At 38.6% G+C, this 25,247-nt stretch overlaps 1 protein-coding gene across 1 annotated transcript in view; it reads right to left on the minus strand.

Annotated features, from left to right (window-relative positions):
* The window catches only part of LOC311252764 (copine-8), a 93,154-nt gene that overhangs the window by 33,156 nt on the left and 34,751 nt on the right, over positions 1 to 25,247 (minus strand). Inside the window, exons 6-10 of the mRNA XM_084346285.1 lie at positions 21,244 to 21,320; positions 7,112 to 7,175; positions 6,153 to 6,256; positions 5,455 to 5,559; positions 1,496 to 1,537 (exon numbers count right to left, since the gene is read on the minus strand). Coding sequence (XP_084202411.1) covers positions 1,496 to 1,537; positions 5,455 to 5,559; positions 6,153 to 6,256; positions 7,112 to 7,175; positions 21,244 to 21,320 — 392 coding nt within the window. The remainder of the gene's footprint in view (positions 1 to 1,495; positions 1,538 to 5,454; positions 5,560 to 6,152; positions 6,257 to 7,111; positions 7,176 to 21,243; positions 21,321 to 25,247) is intronic.

The raw sequence follows: 25,247 nt of genomic DNA on the forward strand, positions 1-25,247 counted from the left end.
CAATGTCAGCAGCCAGAATCCAGATCATCATTAAGCAGTCAATCTGTGAAGATCCTGCACCCAGCTTCCTTACCTACTGGAAACATAGACTAGTGTTAATTATGTGTGGCGTGTATTAGATAAGGCGCACACAGGAAGCTGTCATGTGCTGAATGTTAACGTAATCAAGATTAAAAAGTAATAATGAAATGCATTGCTGCTCATTTATCAGTGTTTACAAGAGCTGAGGTTATCAGATCAACAACCTGCTGTCATCACAATATTACAACCGAGCTCAGTAACAGCTTAAAGATTGCCTTAACAAACAGAACAGAACAGAGACTAAGAACTAAAACTTTGTCTGCCTACAAACCAATCTGTCATTTGACTGACTATGTGGGCGTTCAGACCAACAACAGCCCTGCTACTTTGAAAAAATGCAAAGGGAATTGCTGCAGTTATCAAGACAATGAAATTATGATCCACGAGGTCCAGTTGGAGTTAAAGATCAAGTCTAAAGACTCATCACATGCCCAATACTGCATGTATTGTACTGTATGTTACGTTTTGTGTACAGACTAGACAACTGCCCTGCATCAAAACAGTGCTGCTAATTTGCATTCCCCATTCAAAAAAACAGTTGGGACACTGTTAAAACATAATTTAAACAGAATGTGATAATTTACTAATCTAATTTGAGATATACTCAATTAAAAACAGAACAAAGACAATATATTTAATGTTTTACCTCATCAACATCACTGATTTTAGTTAAGGAAAAAAAAAAATGCTTATTCTAAACTTGATGCCAGCAACATGTTTCAAACAAGTTTGGACAGGATCAACCCCACAGGTAAGCATTGGTTAATTGGTATCAGGTGATAGTATCATGATTGGGTATGAAAGGAGCATGCTTGAGTTGTTCACAAGCAAGGATGAGGTGAGGTCCACCAGTTTCTTCTTCTTTGTGAAACACATGATTGTAAAGGATATTGCTAAATGAGCTCTGAAACACTCACACTACATTTTATACTGCGTCCCTACTTTTTTGGAATAAGCACTGATACCACTGACACCTCCAGAGGCAAAACTGAAGTACTGACATTGAGATCTGTTATTCTGGCCCTGGAATGACTTGGCATTAGATCAGAACAAAAGTTTGTGGCATCACCCACGCCTTAACTGCAGTGGTCTTTTAATGAGGTAGCCATTTGTTTTTAAAATTCAGCTCTGTTGTCTGTCTGAGCAGTCACAGCCTAAAGCTTTTTTAATACTTCTGAGGCAAAAGAGCAACCATGAGGGATGAGGAACCCAATGAAAATGTTCAGAACAAGTCGAACAAAGACAAGACTGGATCGCCAGAATTTGTCAGATCAGTTATAGAACAATTACTAATTAACTGAGCTGGGAGAGTATTATAATATGTGTTTTCAGGCTGTAAATTACAGCGTTGTTTTATAATTCAATACAATACAATAATAACAATATAAGAAGGCATATGAATGAGAGGACTTACCTGCCATCTCTGTCCCAGTCGTACACCTCCACCTTGATCGTTCTGTTGAGAGAGGCACAATTAAAAAAAACAGATTTGATTTCTTTATCTGAATTAAGGGTCTATTGATTGTTTCATCTGATATACAGTCAGGTTTTCTTTGTTTCTCAAGGCATTACAATGCTCAGTGTCAACAAATTTAAAAAGTGATAGATGGTGTTACTCGACATATATAATAAAAGAAAAAGTTTTCTCCTGAGCTCAACTAAACTGATTTTATATATTAAAACTCAAAGTGCTACAAGGCTGTCTTCTTTACTTGTGAAATTATACAATATACAGAGACGTTGTGTCTAACACTTCTTTTTACGTTGTTGTCATGGAGCCATTAGGAGAAGCAGATCCATTCTGCAGCTTATCTTTATTCCAACACACTGTCTGTCTGTCACTGTATTTGCCTGCGGTAATGCGTTCTCCTCATCTCCAAATACATCTATTTCTGCATCCCATTATAGCTTGCAAGGAAATGGAAAAAAATAACAGAATAGTCTGCAAGAGGCAGACATGCTGCGCTATCACTCTATCTACCAATGTCTTCAACGGAAGGGTCATTTCTCTCTGACAAAAGCGGGAGAGCGATATGTAGAGAATGAGAAGGGTGAGGCTAAGAGATAATAGTACAGAGACCGAATTAAAATAGACAGAGCAAAAGTCCCTCCGCTGGAGAGAGACAAGGGAGCAAGCAAGGTAAAGAAAAGATGGTATGGAAATAACTCAGAACTGATTTAACAGAATTATCACCTTGCAGTTTATGCCTAGGTGCGCCAGTTAGATTGCAGTTTACATCCATGTCAGTCCAGACTCATAATATATGTGATGAAGACCTTTAAGGCATTTTTTGAAGAACATTAAGATGTTACAGTGAAGTTGACCTTTGACCTTGTTGATATAAAATGTCATGACTTCATCACTTTATCCTGATAGACATTTATGTGAAATTAATAACTTTTGTACAAAGTCTTGAGTTATGGCCAAAAGTGGGTTTTGTGTCTTTAACTTTGACCACAAAATCTAACTTAAGTTCATCCTTGAGTTCAAGTTTGTCCCAAATTTGAAGAAATTCACTCCAGACGTTCTTCAGTTATTGTGTTCACGATAACCCAAAAACATTATGCCTCCAGCCATGGCTATCAACAGAGGCATAATACATACGATCAGAGTGATAAAATAATGTAGTACTTGTACACTTAAATGCGTCTTTTTGGAACCAGCCAGTGTTTCATTAATTTTGTAAGACTTTCTTCTGAACTTATTGTAATTGCTTCTGAGTTTAGACAGCTTTCTAGACCAAGAGGCATCTAAATCAACAGCATAGCCAAAACTGCACTTTTCCATCCTCCTCATCTTTCAATATGAGCAGAGGTGGAAACACAAACCATCATTAATGCGCCTAAGAGCTACTTAGAGAGCCGGATGCACATTAGAGGAAAGGAGGCAATAAGCTAAAGAGTGGGAAGGAGGCGTTCTGATAGTGATGGGGCACTCTGCGGATGAATGTGTCTCCTGGTTGGCGTAACACTTTCTCCTCAAGAGAAAGTGCTATGTGAGGAGCTGGCTGCATGAATGTGTGTGTATATGTGTGTTTTTATGGGCGTGTGTCTTATTAAATCAGTGTTGTGACACATCTAAGTAGGAACCATCCCGTCACTCTGGGCCTTGATGATGTGACAGGATATTGACAATGATTTCACTCGTTAATCTTGTGTTCTCACTGCATGTATGTGTGTGTGTGTGTGTGTGTGTGTGTGTGTGTGTGTGTGTGTGAGTCTCTTCAAAGCACCTATGAGCAGACAGACACAGTCCTCTATTGTTTGCCAGCTTGAGCGCCTCCTTATCTCTTCTCCCAGGCTGCTGAGAGCGACTCAGTGCGTGAGTGTGTGTGTGTGTGTGTGTGTGTGTGTGTGTTTGTATGTGTGTGTACTGTATGTGCAGTCCACTGAGTCCACCATTGATAAGGCATGGTGTGACCCAACTCCCCTAATAAGCTTATTGGACCAAACTTCAGATCAATTCTTCTGTCTGCTAGCTACGCTAAACGAAACCCTTTTGTCTGCTTCTTTGTGCCTTTTCACAACACAACTTCTATCGACACAGGAGACAGACACAAACACATGATTGACATGATAGAGAAGCACTTTAACCTACTAATTTGTCTTATGGCTTGGATCTCGCCTTAGATGTAAAGAAAACCCTGTGTCCCCAACAAGAAGGGGAGCTTTAAGCAATGCAAAACCATTTAAAGAGCCGGATACAGTTTAAACAGAAGGAACATACAAAATATATTTTAAGAGGCGATATAAAAGCGAAAATGCTTTATTTTCTGGGTAATATTGTTTTGTAAAATCTTCAAATAACTTTCAAGACTTTCCCTGAAGAGCTCTATGTTATTTGGTACTAATTAAAGACCTTTGGCTCAGAGCACTCAAGCTGAAAATGCTAAATTCTGCATACAATCCAAACTATACAAGTACTCCCAATAAATAATGAAGCAGCTCCGGCATCCCTGGCAGTCCCAGGATCAGCACAGTGGACTTTGGTCATGACCCTCTTTGATCCAGAAAATCCACCCTAAGCTAGAGGGGAGCAGGAGGACGCTGATCTACTGATCGTTTTCACATGTTGTGCTGTATTATTTTAGATCAGCAAAGCTGTCAGTTCGTTGTAGCCTTGCTGTGATTTAAAAGCCTTCAGATTGTGAATCAGGTCTATCAACCTGAGCCCCTACTAAGCTCTCAGTGAGACTGCCATTTAGAGAGACATCTCCCCTAAATGTCTTCACATTTGGAAGATCCAGTCCAATACATATTACTACCAGTTATTTTTTTATTTGTTTAGTTTATTATTTTTGGGGGCAGGGTGACACAGAAATAGAACTGAGTGCAGTGTCACATGGTGAGAGGATTAAAGCAGTCCGTCTCCATGTCTCGTACTTATCTGCAAAAAGTCTGTGAAGTATAGGCATGAATGCATCACCAAGATAAGACTGGAATTACAGGCTTCATTCAGAAGTGGAACCACTATGCTGCTGTGTAGGAGAAGAAATCACACCTACATGTAGAAAGTAATGACTTAAATGATCCTCATAGAATTCTTTTCAAAGGAAAACACAATCGCAAACTCTTACATCCACACTTTGTTTTCCAGGAAATATAAAAAGTAATAAGCAATTTCTTTCCATCAAATCATATTTACCCTCCTGCTGAAACTGACAAATAACACAATATCACAACCTCGTAGCTGGAAACAATCATACATTACAATACAACTCTAATGTATTGAAGGCTATTTTCCATAGTGTATGACAAAATGTAGTGCATAGTAAGTGCAGTGTAAACAAAAGACTGCATTTCTGAGGATGTTAGGATGAACTCAGTGTCTAGGCTCATTATTCATATCCCTGTCAGCCAAAACAGACATTACGTAGGCACACATCAAGCATATAAGCTATTAATGATGTCAAGTACTTCCTTTAACGGCACAGGGATATTTCTCATGCTAAAAATTATAATTTCTTTCAAGGTTTACTCAGACAAGTACGGCTTTCATGATTTAAAATGAAGTATTGAAGTTTGTTGGAACAAAAGTTTTTGAGCTTAATTAACACTTACACATCATACGGTCATCAGCGGGGTTGCTCAAATTGCCTTGCGTTACATTTTCAAAGTTTCTATCCTCACTTGTTTAAGGTTAAACTTATTATTATATCTACACATTTAAATTGAATAATTACATTATTAGAGATTATAAGATATAAAAAGATATGTTTTGGAATATTTTGAACCTTATAAATTATATTGTGCTCAGTTTTGACTGAGTGTTTTCTTACTTTTAGACGAGTCGACTAGTCTAAGTATTAACCTAGTTAAAATGTCTGGGAAATTAGGAACATCCCAAGTGTTTACAAAGGGAATCGGACTGACCTGTCGTAATCACCATTGCAAAGAGCCCGAACAGGGATCTTAAAGGCCTGCCACACTGGGTTCAACGTATTCTTCACCACCTCTGTCTTGTGGCAGATGGTAAACCTGCAGAGGAAAGGAAAACAAAAGAAGAGAGAAAAAAGATTTGAGGGAAGAGAGGGTGAAATAGAAAAGGGAGTGGAGAGAAAAAGAGATTTAAGGAGTATGTAGTTGAGACATACACATTTGATGGGGGATAAAATAGAAAATGTTATTAAATATTACATTTCCACTAACTCTCCGCTAACTGAGAGTAAAAGCGTAGAGTTGTGGAGGCTAGACTACTGCCCTCACACACATACACACACACACAAAAATGCACACAAACTGCAAAGAGGTAATTTCATTAGTCTCTTGGCTAGCAGGTGGACTCGGTATCTCCTGCCCTCAGAGCACAAGGTCTTATCTGACTTGTCACACACTGCAGGGTGGAAAAAAGAGCCCATGGAGCTGGATCGAACACTCACGAACACTCCTACGCGCACTCACATTCATGCACACTGCATGCACGCGACACTTCCCCATGTAATTCACACACATGCTTAAAGAGGCAGCATGGCTTTTGATCTGAGGCAAATCAATGAAACCAATTTCCTCTGGATGCAGGGGAGGATTAAACCAAACATGAAAGGGGGGAGGTAAGGGGAGGGGGAACTCACGTGCCGTCCTCATTGCTCCTGTAGAAGACCAGGAAGGGGTCAGATTTGCCGAAGAAGTCCTTTTTGTCCAACTTGTTGCCGCAGAACTGCATCATCACTGATTCCTAGTGAGCAGAGACAGAAAAACTGAATAAAAATGCTTACAGGAAGCAAAAACCTTCTCAGTTCAGGGACAAAACCACTTTTAGATAAATATACACATAAAATTTCAGGAATGGATTTACTTTACAGTCAAAGGTAGTCAAATTATTTTGTGAAAGTTAAATGATGACATCTGCAGCTTTTTCTTGGTAGATAAGATGATTTCTGGTCTATTGAGGCTGCTGTTGATAGGAAAGATGACATCTCTTGCTCTTCTGTAGAAAATCTAATGACAGACTGAATCCAAAGGCTTACTTTCTTAATTACATTTTTATTCTTATTTGACATTAGTTTTTTGTCTTCATTACTTAAAAAAATCTCTCTTTCTGCTGTGCCGTGGAGCCACAAAAATTATTAAAAATTGTAAGGCTGAGGTCAAAAATAGTGCAAAAGTGATGAAAGATGAAAGATCAAAGCTAGTGAAACACAAATACAAGAGAAAAATAGATTCAAAGTTTTACTTTATTTTATCAACTGGTTGCAGGTTAAGTTAAAAATATGAAAAAGCTTTTTTACCAAGTGACTTGGGGAAAGAAAGGAAAATAAAAGCTACTATATTAAAGTTTAATAATTATTTTAACCCTTTACTTTAGCTGGGATTTTATTGCGCTCTAAAGTTTAATGAAATATTCAACAAAGGTCAAAGGGGCCTTTGCCTCTACCTTCATTTGAACTTCTTTTTATGTCTGTAAACACACCTCAAGAGAGAAGAAAGCATGTGTGACTGATACCTCGAGAAAGAAACAGAAAAACAGAAAAGAGATGCAGAAACAGGACACAGGTCACAAACTTTTTCGGAAGTGTACATCCATCCTCACCCTGCAGTTGTTCAGCTCCTCCGCTTTCACAATAATGGTCCCGCATTTCTTCCCTTGGATGCCTCTGTACACATGACACAAAACAGCAAAGGGTTAAGAGATGACAATCACGTGGATAGTGTATTTGGCATGGCCACATTATTTACTCTTAATGTTTCCTTCCTCCTACGTCTCTGCTGTTCTCTGCACTCAAGGCCAAAGGTCAAGTCGGCATTGTGAGTATCATAGAGAGTTCATACTTCCTAACCAGAATTATTATCTCGATATCAGCAGTGTGTACACCAGTAGAGGATTCAGCAAGACCACTTCAATAAACATCCCCTCAGAGGTTCCAGGCTGGATAGCGAAGTTCCCACGGCAGGATTTGACTCTGCATGTGGAAAAATTCATCTGAAACCGGTTCCAATCTCATATTTGCATATGTGCTTTATTACTATGTCATTATCCACAGGATATCAAAAATCAGTAAAAAGTAAGGTTCTTTCCAAAGAAACCAACACAATCAGTGTTGTGACATTTTTCAATAATTTTGGTTGATTACACGCTGGGAGAGTTTTTTCCAATGTGATTATGTGCCAAATATCATTACTCCTGCTTGAGTGAAAGCACTAAAAAGGATAAAATAAATAATACTGTACAAGGAATGGACCCAAATTTGAATTATTGGTCTTTTATCATTCATATTATTTATTTAATCTTGGTCTTTCAAAAGAGTGTAATGATACAAGATGTTAAACAGATGAAGCAGTTTTAACTGGTGAGATCTGCTGTAACTGGGAACATTATTCCCACCATATTCCGTTCATTATGTCATCAGCAAGAGCAGTTTAAATGTTGCAGTACACAATCAGTGTGGTACTGTCATTTCTCTGCTGTGCCTGGAGAGACATCAAGCTTGCTGATCTATTCATGGTTCCAGCTGCTGTGGGTCTGGTAAGTGTTAAGGACCTCAGATTTTAAAAAATTTTTTAAGAAAAATAATAATTAGACATATAGCCAGACATTTATTCCTTTCACACTGGACAAAAAAAAAAAACAACCCCTAACATCTGGCTTTTGTCTTTAATGTGAATAGGTACAATTGGCATTTACTCCGGCATCAACTGACTCTCTCCAGCAATCATGATGTTAATCGGTTCTAACTCTGGATGACATGCTAATTTTCGCCTCTTGTCAGGCACCTTACTATGTCAGATGAAGTTAAGGACGTTGGATTGTTAAAACTTTTCGTACAGCCGGCACTGAGTTTGATAAAGAGACTGAAGTCTAAGTATAATAATGTAACCACCGTTAATTTGTCACTGGCTTCCGCCTCACTAAACTAGCCTTGCCAGCTGTCTGATCGGTACTGCACATGTGCAACTCTCTACAGAGACGAGAAAGAAGTGAGATGTATCACTCCATAGCTACTTCCATCAGCCCCAGGAAAAAATAATGTGTCTAATTCTTGCTTATTAAGACTTTCTAACACAAGTTTTAACATCTTCTGAATATAGTCTGAAGAGGTATATGATCTTCTGTTTTCTACTGTCGCCTGTTTTTCTGGTATATACGGTTTTGTCGAACAAGACACACAACACAGGTCAGGAACAAATCTCATGGAAAGTTTTACTACTTCACGCTGCCTCAAAACATTTCCACGATACAAAAGGAACACTGTTAAGTATGAGGTGTTCACGTTTGTGCCAAAGTGTTTGTCAGTGGGTGTGTGTGTATGACTGTGTGTGTGAGTGGACCTTTATGTTGTTGGTAAGGGCAAGGGTGCATGATGTGCTTGAGTTTGCCAAAGTTGACCGTGGTGGTGTGTTTATGAGGGTGTGTTTCTCTATTGAAGCGGGTCATTGCAGCGGTGGTGCTGGTCGGGGGTACTGTAGGCGCTGCCTGTGTGGGAGCCTATGTGTCAGCACTTTCTCTGAATGAACCTCACAGTCTTGAAGGTAAACTCAATGACATCACGTACAACACCTCCTCCTCCCATACAAACACACACACCCACCCCCACACACACTCAGACCTGACTAATTTCACTGTCTAAAACTGCATATGTTCCTTTTAGTCTGTTAGGAAGTAGACAAAGGGGCACTGGATAGCTACATCCTCCCCTCTTTAACCTGTCCATCTCATGCTGATGCTGCAAAGACAAAAATACCTGGCTGTAATCTGATCATTTCTACTCAAAACTCATCTTCTTTAATGGAGTTTTCATCACATCGGTTATGGAACCGCACAAGATAATTCAGAAAGTTCAGTTTTCAGATTAATACATTGGTAAAATGTGATTCATACTAATATTGTTTATGTATCTAATAATAATAATGATAATTTGCTACACAAAACAACAACTTTTACTTGAGGATATAACATCAAACATTTCTGAATTAAAATGTTTAAAAAATGACTGGACCTCTGTCATATGTTCTGTTGAGTTGTGTCTAAAATAAGGTCTGTGGTTACCACAGGTTTGAGATATTTAGACGTTTTGATCTACAACATAGAATACATCACTAAATGTCCGTCAATGGAATCATAAAGCACTTATGTGTCTTAAAAATAGCAGCTACTGATAAGTGATCAAATGAGACTACAGAAGCTGTCAGGGACAACAAAACGTCATCATGCTGAACAGCGAGACTCATCTACTCACTAGTCCATCTTTACAGGTGGGCGGTAGCTGCTATCTATTCTAACGTAACAACTTGTAGATTTATCAATTTATAGAAAACATATATAGTAATTGTGTAGTAAGATGACAGAAGTGGTGACGTTTGAGTCAATCAAACACAATTTACAACATTACATTTTTACTAGCGATTTAATTCACACTTCGAAAATCACATAAGTGGTGTTGATCTGTGAAGATTTTCTTGCTGAACAAAACGTGTAAGTATCATAAACTTGTTCCTGCCAAAGAGCATATTTTCAGATTTTAGTCTTTTTTTCGAGGGAACCAGTGCGATGCTAACTAATGAGTTATGCCTACAAGTATACGTCATCCCTCCAGATCTCTGTTGTTTCCAACGAAGTTCAAACCCAAAGAAATATGTCATTTTACTTTGGTCACCTGTCACTATAACTTTTTCGAACACTCTCGTTAATTTCTCAGGGAATAATTCATGAATCTTGATTAAAAGCACCATAAGTATTTAGGTGGCCGGTATCTAGGAGTGAGTACAATTTGATGCAGATTCTAATAAAAATCTATTAGTCTCCCACAACACAATGGAGATTATAATCCCATCTGTGTTGTTTTGTTGTCCTAGTGGTTGGCTCGTACAGATCTGGTGATCTTAAATTATGGTTAAGCAGTTGTGGCTGGTTAAAAGCTTGGATTGATACAGGCCTATCTAGTTTGGTATTGTATAAGGCTTGATTGCATTAAAGGGAACTGTTTGGCCTTGGTGGAGGCATTCGCTCTCCTGAGTGCCATTTAAATTCTAAAAATGAATCTAATGTTAAAAAGTATTTATAAACCTGACTTTTTCTACATGTGAAATGTTAAGCACAAACTCTCAATTATTTTGTTCTGCATCATTAAGTATACTGAATTTTTCACTTAGAAAGATCAGAAAACTTTTCCTGTGCAGTTCTATTGTGGTTAAAACGTGTATTTTAAATAGTAATCAATACTCCATCACATGTTTACAGTGACAGTGATGTATCTACTGCCATTACAATCCGCAGACCAGAATAAGTAGTTAGAGGAAGCTATCCATGCGTGGGAGGAAGAGCAGGGCGACATAACTTTTGAGAGGTCTTGCAATCTGACAAAGGGGCCTGTCGCTGATGAGCTCTGCTCTGAGAAACCACCTGGCAGAAATCGACTCAGGCAGTCATTTAGACAGCCCAGAATTGGGGTCGAGGACCTCTGTGTAAATGCAATTCAAGTCTCCTTTTACTCCAGCATACAGAACAGGGAGGGAAGCGCTCTTTAAAAGGCAGGCTTATCAAAATGAAATAGATCCTGGGATCGATGCTTTGAATTGAAGAGCTGAGAGCTTTTTTTCCATTACTCTTTTACTTGCAAAAGCAATTCACTTTTCTCTGAGACCGGACGATGGGAATATCAGCTAAAATAGCACCTTCCGATGATAGAGACCATTTCTATTTTCCCTCCTTTTCCTATTTCCATCTACATCCAGACAGCACAGAGGTGTGGGGTCCAAAGGATTTCTGTGCATTACAGGAATACTTCTTGAGACTAATTAAGAATGAGATGGTGCAAAAAAGCCAGTAAGTGTGATAGAAAATAAGGAAGACTTTATTCACCTGCCTAAAACGGCATGCATTTACAGTTTCCCATCACACAGCTCTACTGCAACCACTTGTTTCTATTACTGAAATAGTCTCTTTGATTTCTCTATTATTGAAAACTAGTCAGATAAATTGGAGCAAAACCTGACCACAAAAATTCCTGAAAGACATCACTGCTCTCAGGAGCAATTACAGAGAGCTAGCATAACAAGATATGGTATGGTCAGGGGTAGAGCAAAAAAACAATACGCCATTACTAATGTACTTTCTCTGTGAGATGTTATTGATACACTAGAAGGATTGATACACCGTCTGTCATAAAAAAGAGCTCCCAGGCATTTCTTTGTTGAGCTAAAATGCCAGTAATGTCCTCTAGAGACCTGTTTAGCCTGTTCTGCTGCACTGTGGGTGATGTTATGTGAAATATTTACACAGGCATTTTATGTATTAACATTTCTTCATAAATTCTTTTACAATCCAGATGACTGACTGGAAGTGTGCATGTGCGTTGGTGTGTGTTGGGTAAAAAGGGGAGGTCTCATTATGCACTCTACTTTGCTAGGATCAAGTGACCACACTGATAAAAAAAAGAGGTTTTTGAACTCCATAAAAGTGCCCTTTTTTCACAAACAAATACCATTTTAATTGTTGCACTTTGCCCTCAATCCACTTCATTTCATTTTAACAATTTCCCAACATCATTTAACAGCTCTCTCAGATACCTGCCATTCCCCTCTCAGTAAAGGCCACTTCATACGCTCTCCTGCTTTGACTCTTTCGGCTATGATTCGTAGTTGTGGCATTTAAACATTATGAGCAGTAAATAGTTGCAACACAGCACGATGCAAGTCAACAAGTACAAAGTGAACACATAGAGGTAGAGCCAATTAAAAATAATGAGCTGCGTAGGTTGTTAGCGTGGCAGCGACATCAGCTACATATCTCATCGACCATCATCAGAGGATATTAAAGACTAGTGAAGTTCCAGCTCACAATTAAGACTGATTAAGACCAATTATTTAACTTTACTTCATACTTCACCTTTCAAAAAAAAATCATACTGTTGACCGTTTGACAGTGTTGACAGAACTTAATGTGATCAACTTATACAATATCATGTACAGTATATACATACAGTATAGCATATGTATTCTACCTTCCAACTACATCGGTAAAATTCTACCCACAAATTAATGAATTAGTTACAATAATCACATAAATATTATGTGAATAATAAAGTGCATTTTATACAAATTCTTATAGAAATTCAAAGACAGAATTTTGTGGATACGCACCCAGCATGGGGATGAGCTACAACACTAAAAAGAGGTTCCTTTCTTGACTTGACTGCCATGATGACAACTTTTTAGGTGCACAAATTAGTAAACAGTCCTTAAGTCTTTCCTTCCCATTGTCCCTCACCCTTTTAGTCTCAATCATGGCATCACACTGCAACAATCATGCCCAGAATCTGTCGGCATGACAACCCCACTGAGCAGGGGGCCCCACAGTGGGATGTTAAATGGAATTCCTCCGCTTGCTATTTCCTCAAATGCTGGCTCTCGCTCCTCTACTTTTCAGAGCGCGGCGGTCATTATTCTGGCTGAGAGATCTGCCTTAGAATGATCCGTGGGTGGTTACCGACGGGATTGGTAGTTACTGGATGAATAATGCATTACATGCATGCACACAGATACATGTGGCAAGGGACTAGCTTAGATCTCAGATCCTGACAAAAATTCATACCACATAGTTCTGCTTTTTAAACCAGCCCTGCAATCTATGAAGATTTGCAAACTGCCTCTGGGAAAATTAGTTCTTCCACCTCAGAAAAGAAAAATTATGACAAGACATGCAATCACTGAGAGAATTTTAGTTATTTGCTTAAATTGGCGCACAGTAATACTATTTATCACACAGAGAGAGAAAACATCATTCCAGATGTGAAAAAAGTCAGAAAGTTGTGTATTTAACTGTTTATTTATAGAAATGGTCGCGATGTGGGTGAACTTAATGTGTGTTTTGAACAAAAACTTCTGAAAATTTTATCACTCTCAGGCAAATTACTTTCCTTTTTTGAGTTTATTTGTGACAGAGAAAAGCACTCCAAAGTTGGGAAGTGCCTTAGGAACATCACTGACTGTCCCTGCATGTGTGTGTGTGTGTGTGTGTGTGAGGACACACTGTGAATCCGCTAATCAAGACACATGAATTTGCAATCAGTGTCTGGCGAGAGACGGGTAATTAAGTCTGGGCCACTTCTGGGCTGCTGTGTAACACACATCCATGAACAAACAGGGGCTCATGCATACACACACAGGCCTCACACACATGTCATTTTCATTATGTTCCCTATTAAGTGAGAATACCTGAATGCGACATAAATTATAATCATAAAAGCATGAGAATCCATCTACTCTTGGTCATGCCCCGACATGCATCCATATACAATCACACATTTTTTCCTCCAAGAAGAAACTCATAACCGTAATTTTCTCTCACAAAAGGAACATTGACATCAAATCCATGTCACACCAGAGGCAGACAGAGACTGTCTTTGTCCTTCCTTTACAAATCCTTACAATCAGGCTTGCATTCACAGCTATCAGCCTTTGTGTCTGACTTCTTGGCGCACTTGTATCTAAAATTGTAGCCCACTAGGCTCTTCCAGTTCACCAGGGCTTCTTTCTGAGCCTGTTACACAATTAAAATGAACAGTGAAAGATCTGTTTGCAGGAACCAAAGAGGCACAGTCTAAAAACAATGGTGGCGAGTGTGGGAAAAAACATAGAGTCGGGGGGGAAGAGAACATTTTGAGCGTATGAGGGGAGAAGAGAGAAGTCCCCCCCCCCCATTACAAACCGCCTCACTGGAGAGTCAATAGGCCCTGGAAATGAACACCAGCATCAGTATTTCACATGAAATGTTCTCAGTAATAAAATGCAAATTCACTGCAAATAGTCTCAGGAGGTGCTCACTAAACCTGAGTGCTCTCATGCAAATTTAACCAAACAATGAGTCAGAGCAACACGTTCATGCATTTTTTTTACTTAAAAAGTCAAATGTAGCCCTCAACAGGTTTATTAGCTTCAACATGGAGCACAGTGAACTCAGTTCACTATTGTTACAGTTACTCCAGGCGAGTATTGTAGTCAAATTAATGATGAGACTTCATAATGATGCCAATTTAATTAAGGTTTCCAGTTTCCAGTTTACCAGTTTCACCATTTAAAATCTCATTCTCAGGATCCACATTGTAGAAGTGTCTTTGCAAGTTAAAGGAATGGTTTGACATTTTGGGAAATAAACATACAGTATTTGCTTTTTGCTGAGACGTGGATTAGAAGATTAATATCACTCTGACATTTGTGCACTAAATATGATGCTTCTACCAGCAGCTAGTTAGCATAGCTTATCTTATCATAAAGACTGGAAACAGGGGAAAAAAAAGATAGCCTGGCTCTGTCTACAATCAATACAAAATCTTCCTACCAGCACATCTAGAACAAAGTTCTCAAATAAACGTGTTGTATGTTGTTTAATGCAAATCTAATTAATGCAGGGATGTTAAGTTACCTGTTAAGTGATAGTTGGTGTCTTTTGATGTGGGGTTGTATGAGGTACTTATCCCTATTCGGTGTATTACCTACAGTAGATAATGATTAGCTCTCCCCCTGTGTGGAGAAGAAGCGCGAAGCACCGACAGGGAAGCCGAGCATTTTACTGCTAAACGGGACCGACAGCAAGACGCATTTTAGGCATCCGAAAGAAGGCAGCCCTTTCCTTGGGCAGTACATACCCTCAACCTTACAACATCCATATTCCTAAGTGCAAGGGCAGCTGCACCTGCCCTGCACTGCATTACAGTGCAGATCAGCTGTTTGGGTTGAACTTCAGCGGCTCTCTGACGGCAATGTAAAGCACCAAACATTTTCAAAATATAGCGTACACTTTGACGGATGTATACACTTAAACAGAACTATCACTTTAAAGAACTCGGCAAAGAAATAGTCTGCCACATAACCCCTGTGTCATTTTTACACTTCACCAGTACATCAGGCTAGCATCTGGTGTTTTTGTTTGTGCTTATTAGGACTGTGGTGATATAACAATGTATTGTAATTAAGTCAAGGCATAGTCAGCTTTGATCGCAAATATAAATTCTGTACTGGGTTTCCAAGATGGCAACAATTACAAGAATGGATTAACCTGCGATAGTGAAATTATGGATTATTGCATGGAATTCAATGCAGGAAGGTAGAGGTCAAATATAAATCAAAAGAAAAGAGGGACAACAGACCAGTTGGACTGAGAGTATTCAATTTTCATATAAAGAGACATGGAGACACATTTAATAGATGTACTACACACCCACACCCATACACACACACTGCTGGTCATGTAGGAGCCATGCATCACAGGATACTGTACTTGTCATTGTTTGGCTTCATGTTGTTCTCAGTCTTTTCCCCTCACACACACACACTGACACACACACTCCTGAATGCCCACTGGAGTTTGATTGAACAATGTAATTAGCTGTAATTACCACTCATTAAAATTGTTAAAGATCCCCCCTGTCGCATCAGGCTGCAGGTGTGTGTCTGATGAAGTCTGAGTGTGTCACACACACACACACACACACACACAAACACACAGCCTCAGCAAGACAACAACTGCAGCTGCTGTGGCCTCTCTACCTTTGTTCTTAATAAAAGTTGACAGCATTTCTATTTCTGCACCAAATCACTCATGACTTCTTTGTCCTTCTCTTCTCTTCAGGATCTGTAAATGATCTATATGACCCTTTTGTGACATATAAATCTATTAAATACATTTCAATCAGTTTTAATTTTTTAAGCTGCATGTATCTGTAGTAACAAGAGTGAATGTCTTCACCTGTCAATACACAACTCCCACACTGTTCTTGCAGTCTGTACTTTCCTGAACTCTGAAGGTACAGATTCTATTTTCTGCAATTCTTCACATAACCTTTTCTCCCAGTATTAAAAATTACATAATGTACGAAATATCAAGAAATTTCAATTTGAAGGAGCAGTACGCAACTCTGGAGAAAGTTGATTGTTGAGTCTCATTCCCAGGTCATATCTAAGTTGGCACCAGCAACTAGACTGTTTCAGTTTTCCTCAGAGTAGCAACTACCAACAACACAGGAAAAAAGGAATGATTTTCATTCCTTTAGCCTATGAAGGAGACAAGAAAGCAGATAGAAATTAAGCATTGCTTTCAGCCTGACTGGATTGCCAGGCAGCCTTCATTTTCCTGGAAGATTATGTGCCTGGTGGCAGACAGGATTTCATGGTGCAAGCTGTTAGAGGCTTATAGGGAATCCATGTGAACGCCAAAGGTGTCATTGTTTTATAGCCATTACATCATCACAACATCAACTTTTACTTCATATCAATAAGTTAAAGTGAAAAACGTGTCTATTGCCAGTTTAAATACCGACAGTTTGGGCAAGTGGCTCAAATTAATGTAATGTTGTGTAGCCGTTAAAATGGGAGCCTAAAATGTAACTTCATCATCTTCAGGAATATTGTCTTCTACATTTAATGCACCAAAAGTACTTTGGACATGATAACAAGCAAACACAGAATATATACAGTGAGTGACAATGTCTACACTCACTCAAGGGAAAATTAAAGTGAAATATGAAGGAGATCAGGGCTGAAGTAGCTAGTACAAGACAGTAAACTATTTGTATTCTGTTCAATAGTTTTTTGCACACTATTTAAAATCAAATTCAGTGCTTTTGTAGACATATTTTCAAAGTTTATATGTATCTCTGTATAATAAATATATATCTATATATAGATATGGATATACAAATGATTAAATATTAATGTAATCTACTGTTGTGCATAACATGAAACAAACCCCTTTACAAGTCTAAAACAAACTTGTAATAACTTGCTGCTCAACTGTTTGAAAACTTTGATTATCACGTACTGTATGATATAAATTATATATATTTTATATATATATATATATATATATATATATATATATATATATATATATATATATATTATACATTTCTGAATCCTGATACTTTCAGGGAAAAGTACGGCAACAGGTGGCAGCTTGAAGAGAGCCGACATACAATACAATAAAATAAGGAGAAAAAACTGAGTCCAGTCAGGACTGGGGCACAACTGATTTTATATTTATATAAGTCGCATTAAATCTTGTCCTGTATTGAGTGGATGTGATTTCTTGTCTCCAATTTTAAGAGCTTTAATGATGAATTTATATCCTTAAATTCAAATTAAGGATTATTTATTGTAGCTTTAACATACATTCTAGATAAAGCCTCCTCAGAATTTTGCAGTAAGTGTCACCATTACCAATCAACTACAAGTATGTGTGCGGCACCCGTGTGTATGTGTGTGAGAGATGAAGAGTGGAGTGGAGGGAGGGGTTTCTTGAGTAGCGCTTCAGGGTTGACAACATCGTTTTGCACTTTGAGGACTCCATGGTGCACATATCACCATGTGCACACACACACACACACACACACACACACACACACACACACACACACACAAACACACACTGTACAAGGAAAGACAGGCGCCCCCCCCCCTTCGAGTGGGAAACCGGCCACTGCAATCACCATGGCGATTTCTGCTCAAGTGGATGACAGCGTTGCTCTGAAACGAAGAGGAATAGCAGAGCGCACACACACACAAAAAAGACAGAAACACACACACAGGTTGCCAGGTTGCTGACAGCGTTTAGTGAAGGGATGCCAGTTTGGCTGTTATTTTTGCCCAATCACCCCCCCCCAAACCATTTGAGATCTCAAGGCTCATCAAGGTTTTAAATGAACGAGCAAATTGGATTAAAAAGATGCAGCTGACAGGAAGCCAAGTGGCTCCAGCCAGGAGAAAACAGGTGTAACTGAGGAGGCCAAAAGAGCAGCATCGTGGATAAAGGTAGATGATGATGTATTCTAATCAGGGCTCCTGATGAGTGATTTTGAAACTGATCTTGATTAAAGTATTTTCTGTTAATATTAATGAGATTTTAATACAGCTGCACAATGCAACTTAACACTAGGCTCAGATTATTTATTCCTATGTTTGACACAGAACAGCTATGTGCCCTGCGTCACAGCTTTACTCTAACGCAGTGTTTTGTAAAATATCTGTAGAGACAGTGTCAGTATGGAGCTGTTGTGTCAGGAAGATGTGGGCCAACAGCAGAACTTCAGAGATGTGGGGTGAAAATGTGGAAAATGTCACTTAAATAGAGGCAAAGCGATGTCTTTTTAATAAACTGGAAACAGCTCCCTGTCAGAGTGGATATCTCTATGCAAACAACTGGCTGTTTGTTTGTTCTGCTCTATGAATCACTTACTTTAACACTCACTGTGTTTTAAAGAAGCACAGAGTGGTATTGTTGAGCACAACAGTTTAAATAATATTAAAGACTGGTTCTGGATCAGGCTTCGATACCGATCAATTACAAATGCTCTGATCAGCCTTGGCACTAATCTTAAGTCTACCTTATTTTGATACATTCACATTTAAAAATATTAACCATACAACCTTAGTATTGTTTCTAAAACAGAACATTTAAAATACTGAATGTCACACTAATAGCACCAGAGAGAGATTTTGTGTTGATTTGCATCCATCATTGATCTTCGCTCTCCAACACATCAGCAATGATAAATTAAAGATGAAAAGTCTCACTCAGTGGTTAATGCAAATGTATTTTCTCCCTATGGATGAAGAACTGATGGATAAAATACTTTTGAGCCTAAAGTTTTATTCCTCTGATTGGAAAAATATTTCTTAATTGTTACATACTAAGTATTAAGAACTACAGGTCAATTTGACTGCATATCTGAGATGCATGTGACGTTACAGATGAAATAAAATAAAATATATCGCAAGAAAAACCTGAACCCCACCCCCACCACGATAATGTGTATTGCAATATTTGGCTGGAACAATATTGTGATATGGAATAGATCCTTTTATTTCACTTGCATGGAAAAAGAGGTTATAATATGAAGGCTCACTTAGGCCATTATGTACTGCTGGTTCAACGTCACGTAAACGAAGAACACAGAACTTGTACAACAACAACAACAACAAAGGATCAGGATCACACCTTCATGAACATATGTGCAAGGAAACACATGCATAAATACACAAGAGATGGCGGTATGGAAATCTATATGTGTTTGCTGTAGAGCACAGGCGGCCTAACAAGCCTAATGAACACGAGCATTGTAACGAGCCTGTGTTTATATGTGTATGTATTCCCTGAGTGTGTAGGAGTGTTTATCTGTGTATGTTCATTAAAAAATGGAGGTATGCACTGTTCCTGAAAACTAAGTGATGCACCCCTGTTTCTCTTTGAGTCATCCCAATTACCAAACAGCAGGTATTCTTCTCTGGACATTTCTCAGCTCTAAAGCTCTGTGTCTAACACCTCATATATTTTCATCCACTGACCTGTAACTCTAGCTTAGCTGGCTTACAGGATTTCAGTGTTTTATTCTGGCTTTCACACTGGTTGTTAACATGTCTGTGGTTATTAATTTACTGTACAGATGGATTCACTGTTCCAGTGTCAAAGATGTTGAGAGACGGACTTGATGAGATGGTGAGATTTACCAAACTTCTCAGTGGATTAATTAAAACTTTACATAATCAGCAAAAAGGCAGCGTCAACAAGTGTGGTGGAGTAGTACTTATTTAAAACAACCAATATCTTTTTTGTGTTTCATGCTTGTAGAGTGTTATTCTCTGCCTCTACCTCTCCCCATCACCTAGCCTGATTAGATGTGATTGAATTTTGTGTAAAAGAGACATATGTATTGTGACCATACCTGATTTATTATTCATTCATTTATTCTTTGATTTTTTTTCTCTCCTTTTGCTCAGATGGTTTTTATCTAGTTGTCCTCACAATTATTTTGTCTTAGTTTGTTTTATTCTTATGCTCTTTTTTCTTTACTATATTCAATGTTATTGTATGTTTGCAACAAAGACTTAATTTTTTTTTTTAAAAAGAAAGAATATTTTGACATTATGTCTTGTATATACCACTCTTATGTCTTTAAAATAAATAATAAGCCACAACCAGCAGGTGATTAGCTTAGCTTAGCCAAAAACTAGAAAGAGGGGAAAACAGCTAGCACGGCTTTCTCAAAATAATAAGAAAATTAATTAACTAATTAAAAAAAAGCAACAGGAAAGTAAATTAATTAACATGTAATATCTCCTTTGTTTAATCTGTACAAAAACACAAATCTAATTGTGACAGTTTGTGATTTGAAGGTGAGTTATGTGCTGCTTCTGCTTCAAGTATTTATGGTAAGCGAGTCACATGCTGGCTGTAGCTTCATAGTTCGTGTAACAGACCGACCAGATCAACCACTTATGTAATGTCCTGTATATACATTATATATATTCTGCCTGTGTAGAAAAAAGGCGATCACTTAACCCACTTTTCACCCTTATTACAAAAGTGCACCAGTGGACAGCTAGAACAACTTGTGCAAAGAGTATTGACTGCTCAAAGGATGTTCCTGAGGGAGAAACATTTCCCTCAGGGACAATTTTTCAGGCACAAGTGGGAGAGAGTTCTTATAAAAGAAGAAGCCATCGCAGATATAGAGAACAGCCTTGAAAATTGTGAAACAACTGCAGGTGTAAAACACGCTCACACACAGTGACTCCCAAAGGAAAAGTCTGAATCCTACCTGCATACTCTGTAGGGAAAACATCCCACACAGCCCTGACAGTTATTTGATTTCATTTGCTATTACCATCAATCAACATTGGTCAGATAATCACTGAAATATTGACACACTCTCAGCTATGGACACTCCTACTCACCCGAGTGGTTTTTCCGAGCGACTGCCCAATGATCCAACCACCTCTCCGAGAGTACAGTAAGCCTGGCCCAGAAAATCCTGCAGTGTTAGAGAAAGAGGGTTTTAAAAAAGCATTCATTTGTTTGTTATGCAGACAAGTCCTACAGACAAAAAAGAAATAAACACACATACAATTGAATTGGTAAAACCCCACTGAAGAAACAAAAATGAGCCTCGTCCTTGATCTCTACAGAGCACAACCCTAGAGGGGCCAAACCATTTCAAATACCTCAGTGTTCCCCATTGACATATCATATTGGCAGGCACATTAAGCCTTCCTCCCACCAGCCCTCACACCTGCCCCACTCTGCTCCCTTGCCACTTTCCTGTTAAATTAAATCGCCACCAGATAATGAAACTTTACAGCTGAGACTGACAGAAAGGCAGAGAGATGGAAAGACTGCAAACACAAAAAATCTGCCAGTCCTGGAAACTAAATTGGATTGCATGACAAAATGGAATTTATATATGTTGTATGTTATTTGCTTTGCCTGTTGTCTTATATTGACAATCAGCTTACAGCTTGGAGTAAAAAATAAGCTTATACATAAATTGTATTGAAGCTATTACAGAAACATGCCCTCTTTCACCAGGGGGCACACTAGTGAGACTATTTGTCATTATTGAACTCTGTCGCTAATATCCGACTAGAGCAGCTCCAAGCAGCACTAACATAATGGCTTCTCTTTTCTCCATTGATTAGCCTCTTCTGTTGTTCTGTCTCTTTCTCACTTTACCCGGCCATAAACTCATTTACTTTGGCCACATCAGCAAACAGCAAGGCTAAAATAATACTTTTATAAACCTTTTTGTCATGTGTGCTTTTTATGATATTTTTCCATGTCTTTGATGTAGAGGTTGTGCAGTAAAGTCACAAATCACCTAGCAACTGTCGCTGTTTCCAGCATGAGGTCCATCGCAGAAGCTGCTCTGTGCTGCTAATGGCTAAATATATAACAGCATGGGATTAAAAAAAAAAAGGTTTAATATGAAAAGAGATAGTTGTGTGGGCATGGCTCCATTTATTAATTACAGGAAAATCAACTGTTTGATAGATGATAGGCTGAGGCTGCAGTGGATGAGTAGTTTAGGGGGAGTGTGAGCCGATAGATATAAAAAACATTATTGATAACAGTGTTAAGTGCCTCTCCCTTGGGTGTTTTTATTCTTTTCCCTTTTCACACCACAGTAGCATTAATGGCAAACTGCTGTCATTAATTTAGGGACAAACGAACCTAACTGCTATATACTGTAGCATCACCTTATCAACAATGACTTTTGTGGAGGTTGTTTGCAAAGCATTATTTTCTATTTTGGAAAAACTGACCATTCAGGGTGAACCTTACATTTGGATTATGCTGCAGGACTAACTAAAGATTAGGCAGATTTTGTTTCCCCGTTTACAGTGTTTGCATCAACCATCGGTCTTCTTATGTAACACTTTATGAAAAAGCAAATAAGTATATTTAATAAAAGGCGACTTATTAGACGACAGTGCCCAGAGCTTTTACAGATGTTTTGATTGGCGACTATTACGTGGTCAGATGGACACCACATTTGGGAGCTCAGAGCAGAAATATATGTCATTTAAACGCAGAAAAATACACTCACATAAGCTTTTCAACCTATTTCAAATAAATGCCTTTGAATAGCAATGTATTTCTGAAATATGTTCAGTCAGCCTGGCTTTCTATCTGTCTGCATACAGAGATAGAAATAATAAAAGGACTCTCGATCAGTCCCTGTGTATTCCACACTTGGTTCCCAGGTGTGCCTGCAGCATACAGCTCCCATGTTAAAACACCGTCTAATGGATTGGCTCTCTGCCTTTCCCCCCTGAGACCTGGATCGAGGCGAGTACGCTGCCTCTGAGCCAACATGCCTGTCTCTTCTTGTATGGGCTTATTGATTATAATAAAGTGAGGCGAGGGGGAGGAAAGACAGAGTGAGGGAGGGAAACGGCAAATGGACAGATCGAGATAGAAAGATATTGAGAGAACAAGGGTACAAGTCAAGAAGTAAAAAAGAAAAGGTGATGGAATGCCAGAGTACGAGACAAGAAAAAGAAAAGAAGAAAGCACAAGAGGAATGGATTACATCCGGGGAGACAACAATGCATCATAACACAAGAGAGAGATCCTGGGGGGAAAATGAGAGGGACTAAACTTGACTAGAGCATTTCTCACTGTAATATTCAATTTACCTGCACGTAGCTTCAGCCTGCTGACAAATAAATGCCAGCTGTGCATTTGTTGGCTTTCATTCAGCTATCTTACAACAGCAACTCTTAAAACTAAAGCTCACCATGAACTATTGTTGGAGATAGATAGCAGACAGTAACCATAATAAAGCCTTGCAGCAACATTGCAAGCAGTCATATTGATTTATGACCGACAGATGTAATAATACTGATGTCACCTGTCACATAGAGGGGCAGCACAAAAGATATATCGCGCTAACTTTTTTTTTTACAAACACTACCTACATGTGACTTGAAGTCAAAGCGAAGCAATTTTCTTTATTTTCCTTCCAGTAAGAGTCACATTTAAGAGCGCCAACAGCTTTGATGCCTCTCAAACCAGACCTTCTTTCTAGCACATAAAAACACAACTACTAACAATTAAAATGCCGGAAAAAATGTTTTGCAATAGATAACCTATCTCTGGCTTCAAGTGGCTTGTAATTAAAGGTCTAAACATGAAAACCCACCACTTACTCCAGCATTGAAATCAATATGAATCAATATGACTGAACATACTGTAAATTGCATTGCATTGCAGCATTCAGTCTTTAGCCACACGGTGATACTGAGCTAAATAAAATACACTTTCTGTGGTTCTCCATCCATTTCAAGAGGTACATGCAACGCTTCTGAAATTTCAGAATCTACAAGCATTCAAGCAGCGTTTCCTGTGCTTCTACAGAGGTCTTCATTAGAAATATTACATTTCTTCCCCTGAGGTCATTAAATGGCTTTATGATATGAAAAATGCCAGAAAAATGCATGTGATTTGGTGCCATAGTGTAGTAGAAATGTGGCCCACAGTCACATTCAATAGTCCACACTTTGTAAGTCTAAAGAAGCAGTCATTGTTTATCCTCCCTGGATAGCAGATGAACATTAGCATCGTAGCATTATCATCACCCGAGGACAAAAAGCATGTCTGAGTGCAGTTCTGTCATTACAACTTATTGTTTAGTTCTGTGCTATAAAGAAAGCATTTGCAATATAAAGTCTTTTATTTTAATGTTTTTAATAGCACTGTGTGCGTTTGAAAACAAATGCAGACATTTAGGTTGAAACATGCTTAAAGCCTGAGATCACAAATTTCTCATCTCTGACTGTTTCTTCCAATAATCCCCACCCTCTCTATTTCTCCAAATGACACACAGTCAGTGACGGTGTGTGTCTATGTCATCAGATATGTGGGCAGACCGGTTGGGCTGGACACTGAATAGTAAACACTGATAAGAGCTGAAGGGCGGAGAATGTTGTCTGTGTGCAGCACTGCACAGAGGCAGACTGGAACACAAAAGTCAAGTGAGCCCTACTTGAAATTAGTTTTTTCACACGGCACGCATAGTTTTTTTGCCTTCCATCATTTTAATTGATGCTGTGATATCTTTGCCAGGTCATTATTGGCCATCACCAAAGCACACACCTGGCCAAACATGTCTCAGATATCACTGGAAAGCCGATTTCCTGAAAACAGGCATGTGTACACAAGATTACAGACAGTGAATGGATGAAATTAAGATGGTTCCTCTATTGTTGCACGATAACAGATACAAAATTGGACATTTTGGGAAGTACACAAATCTGCACTGAGTAAATGTCTACCACCTGCAGCAAGCTAACCCAGCTTAGCATAAAGACTGGAAACATGGTAAACAATTAGACTGACAGTCTGAAGGTCAAAAACTCTAAAGCTCACTAATTAACACATTGTATCGCAATTATTGAAT

Source organism: Pagrus pagrus (genome assembly GCF_965226575.1).
Source record: "Pagrus pagrus genome assembly, chromosome: 23".
Taxonomy (NCBI): Eukaryota; Metazoa; Chordata; class Actinopteri; order Spariformes; family Sparidae; genus Pagrus; species Pagrus pagrus.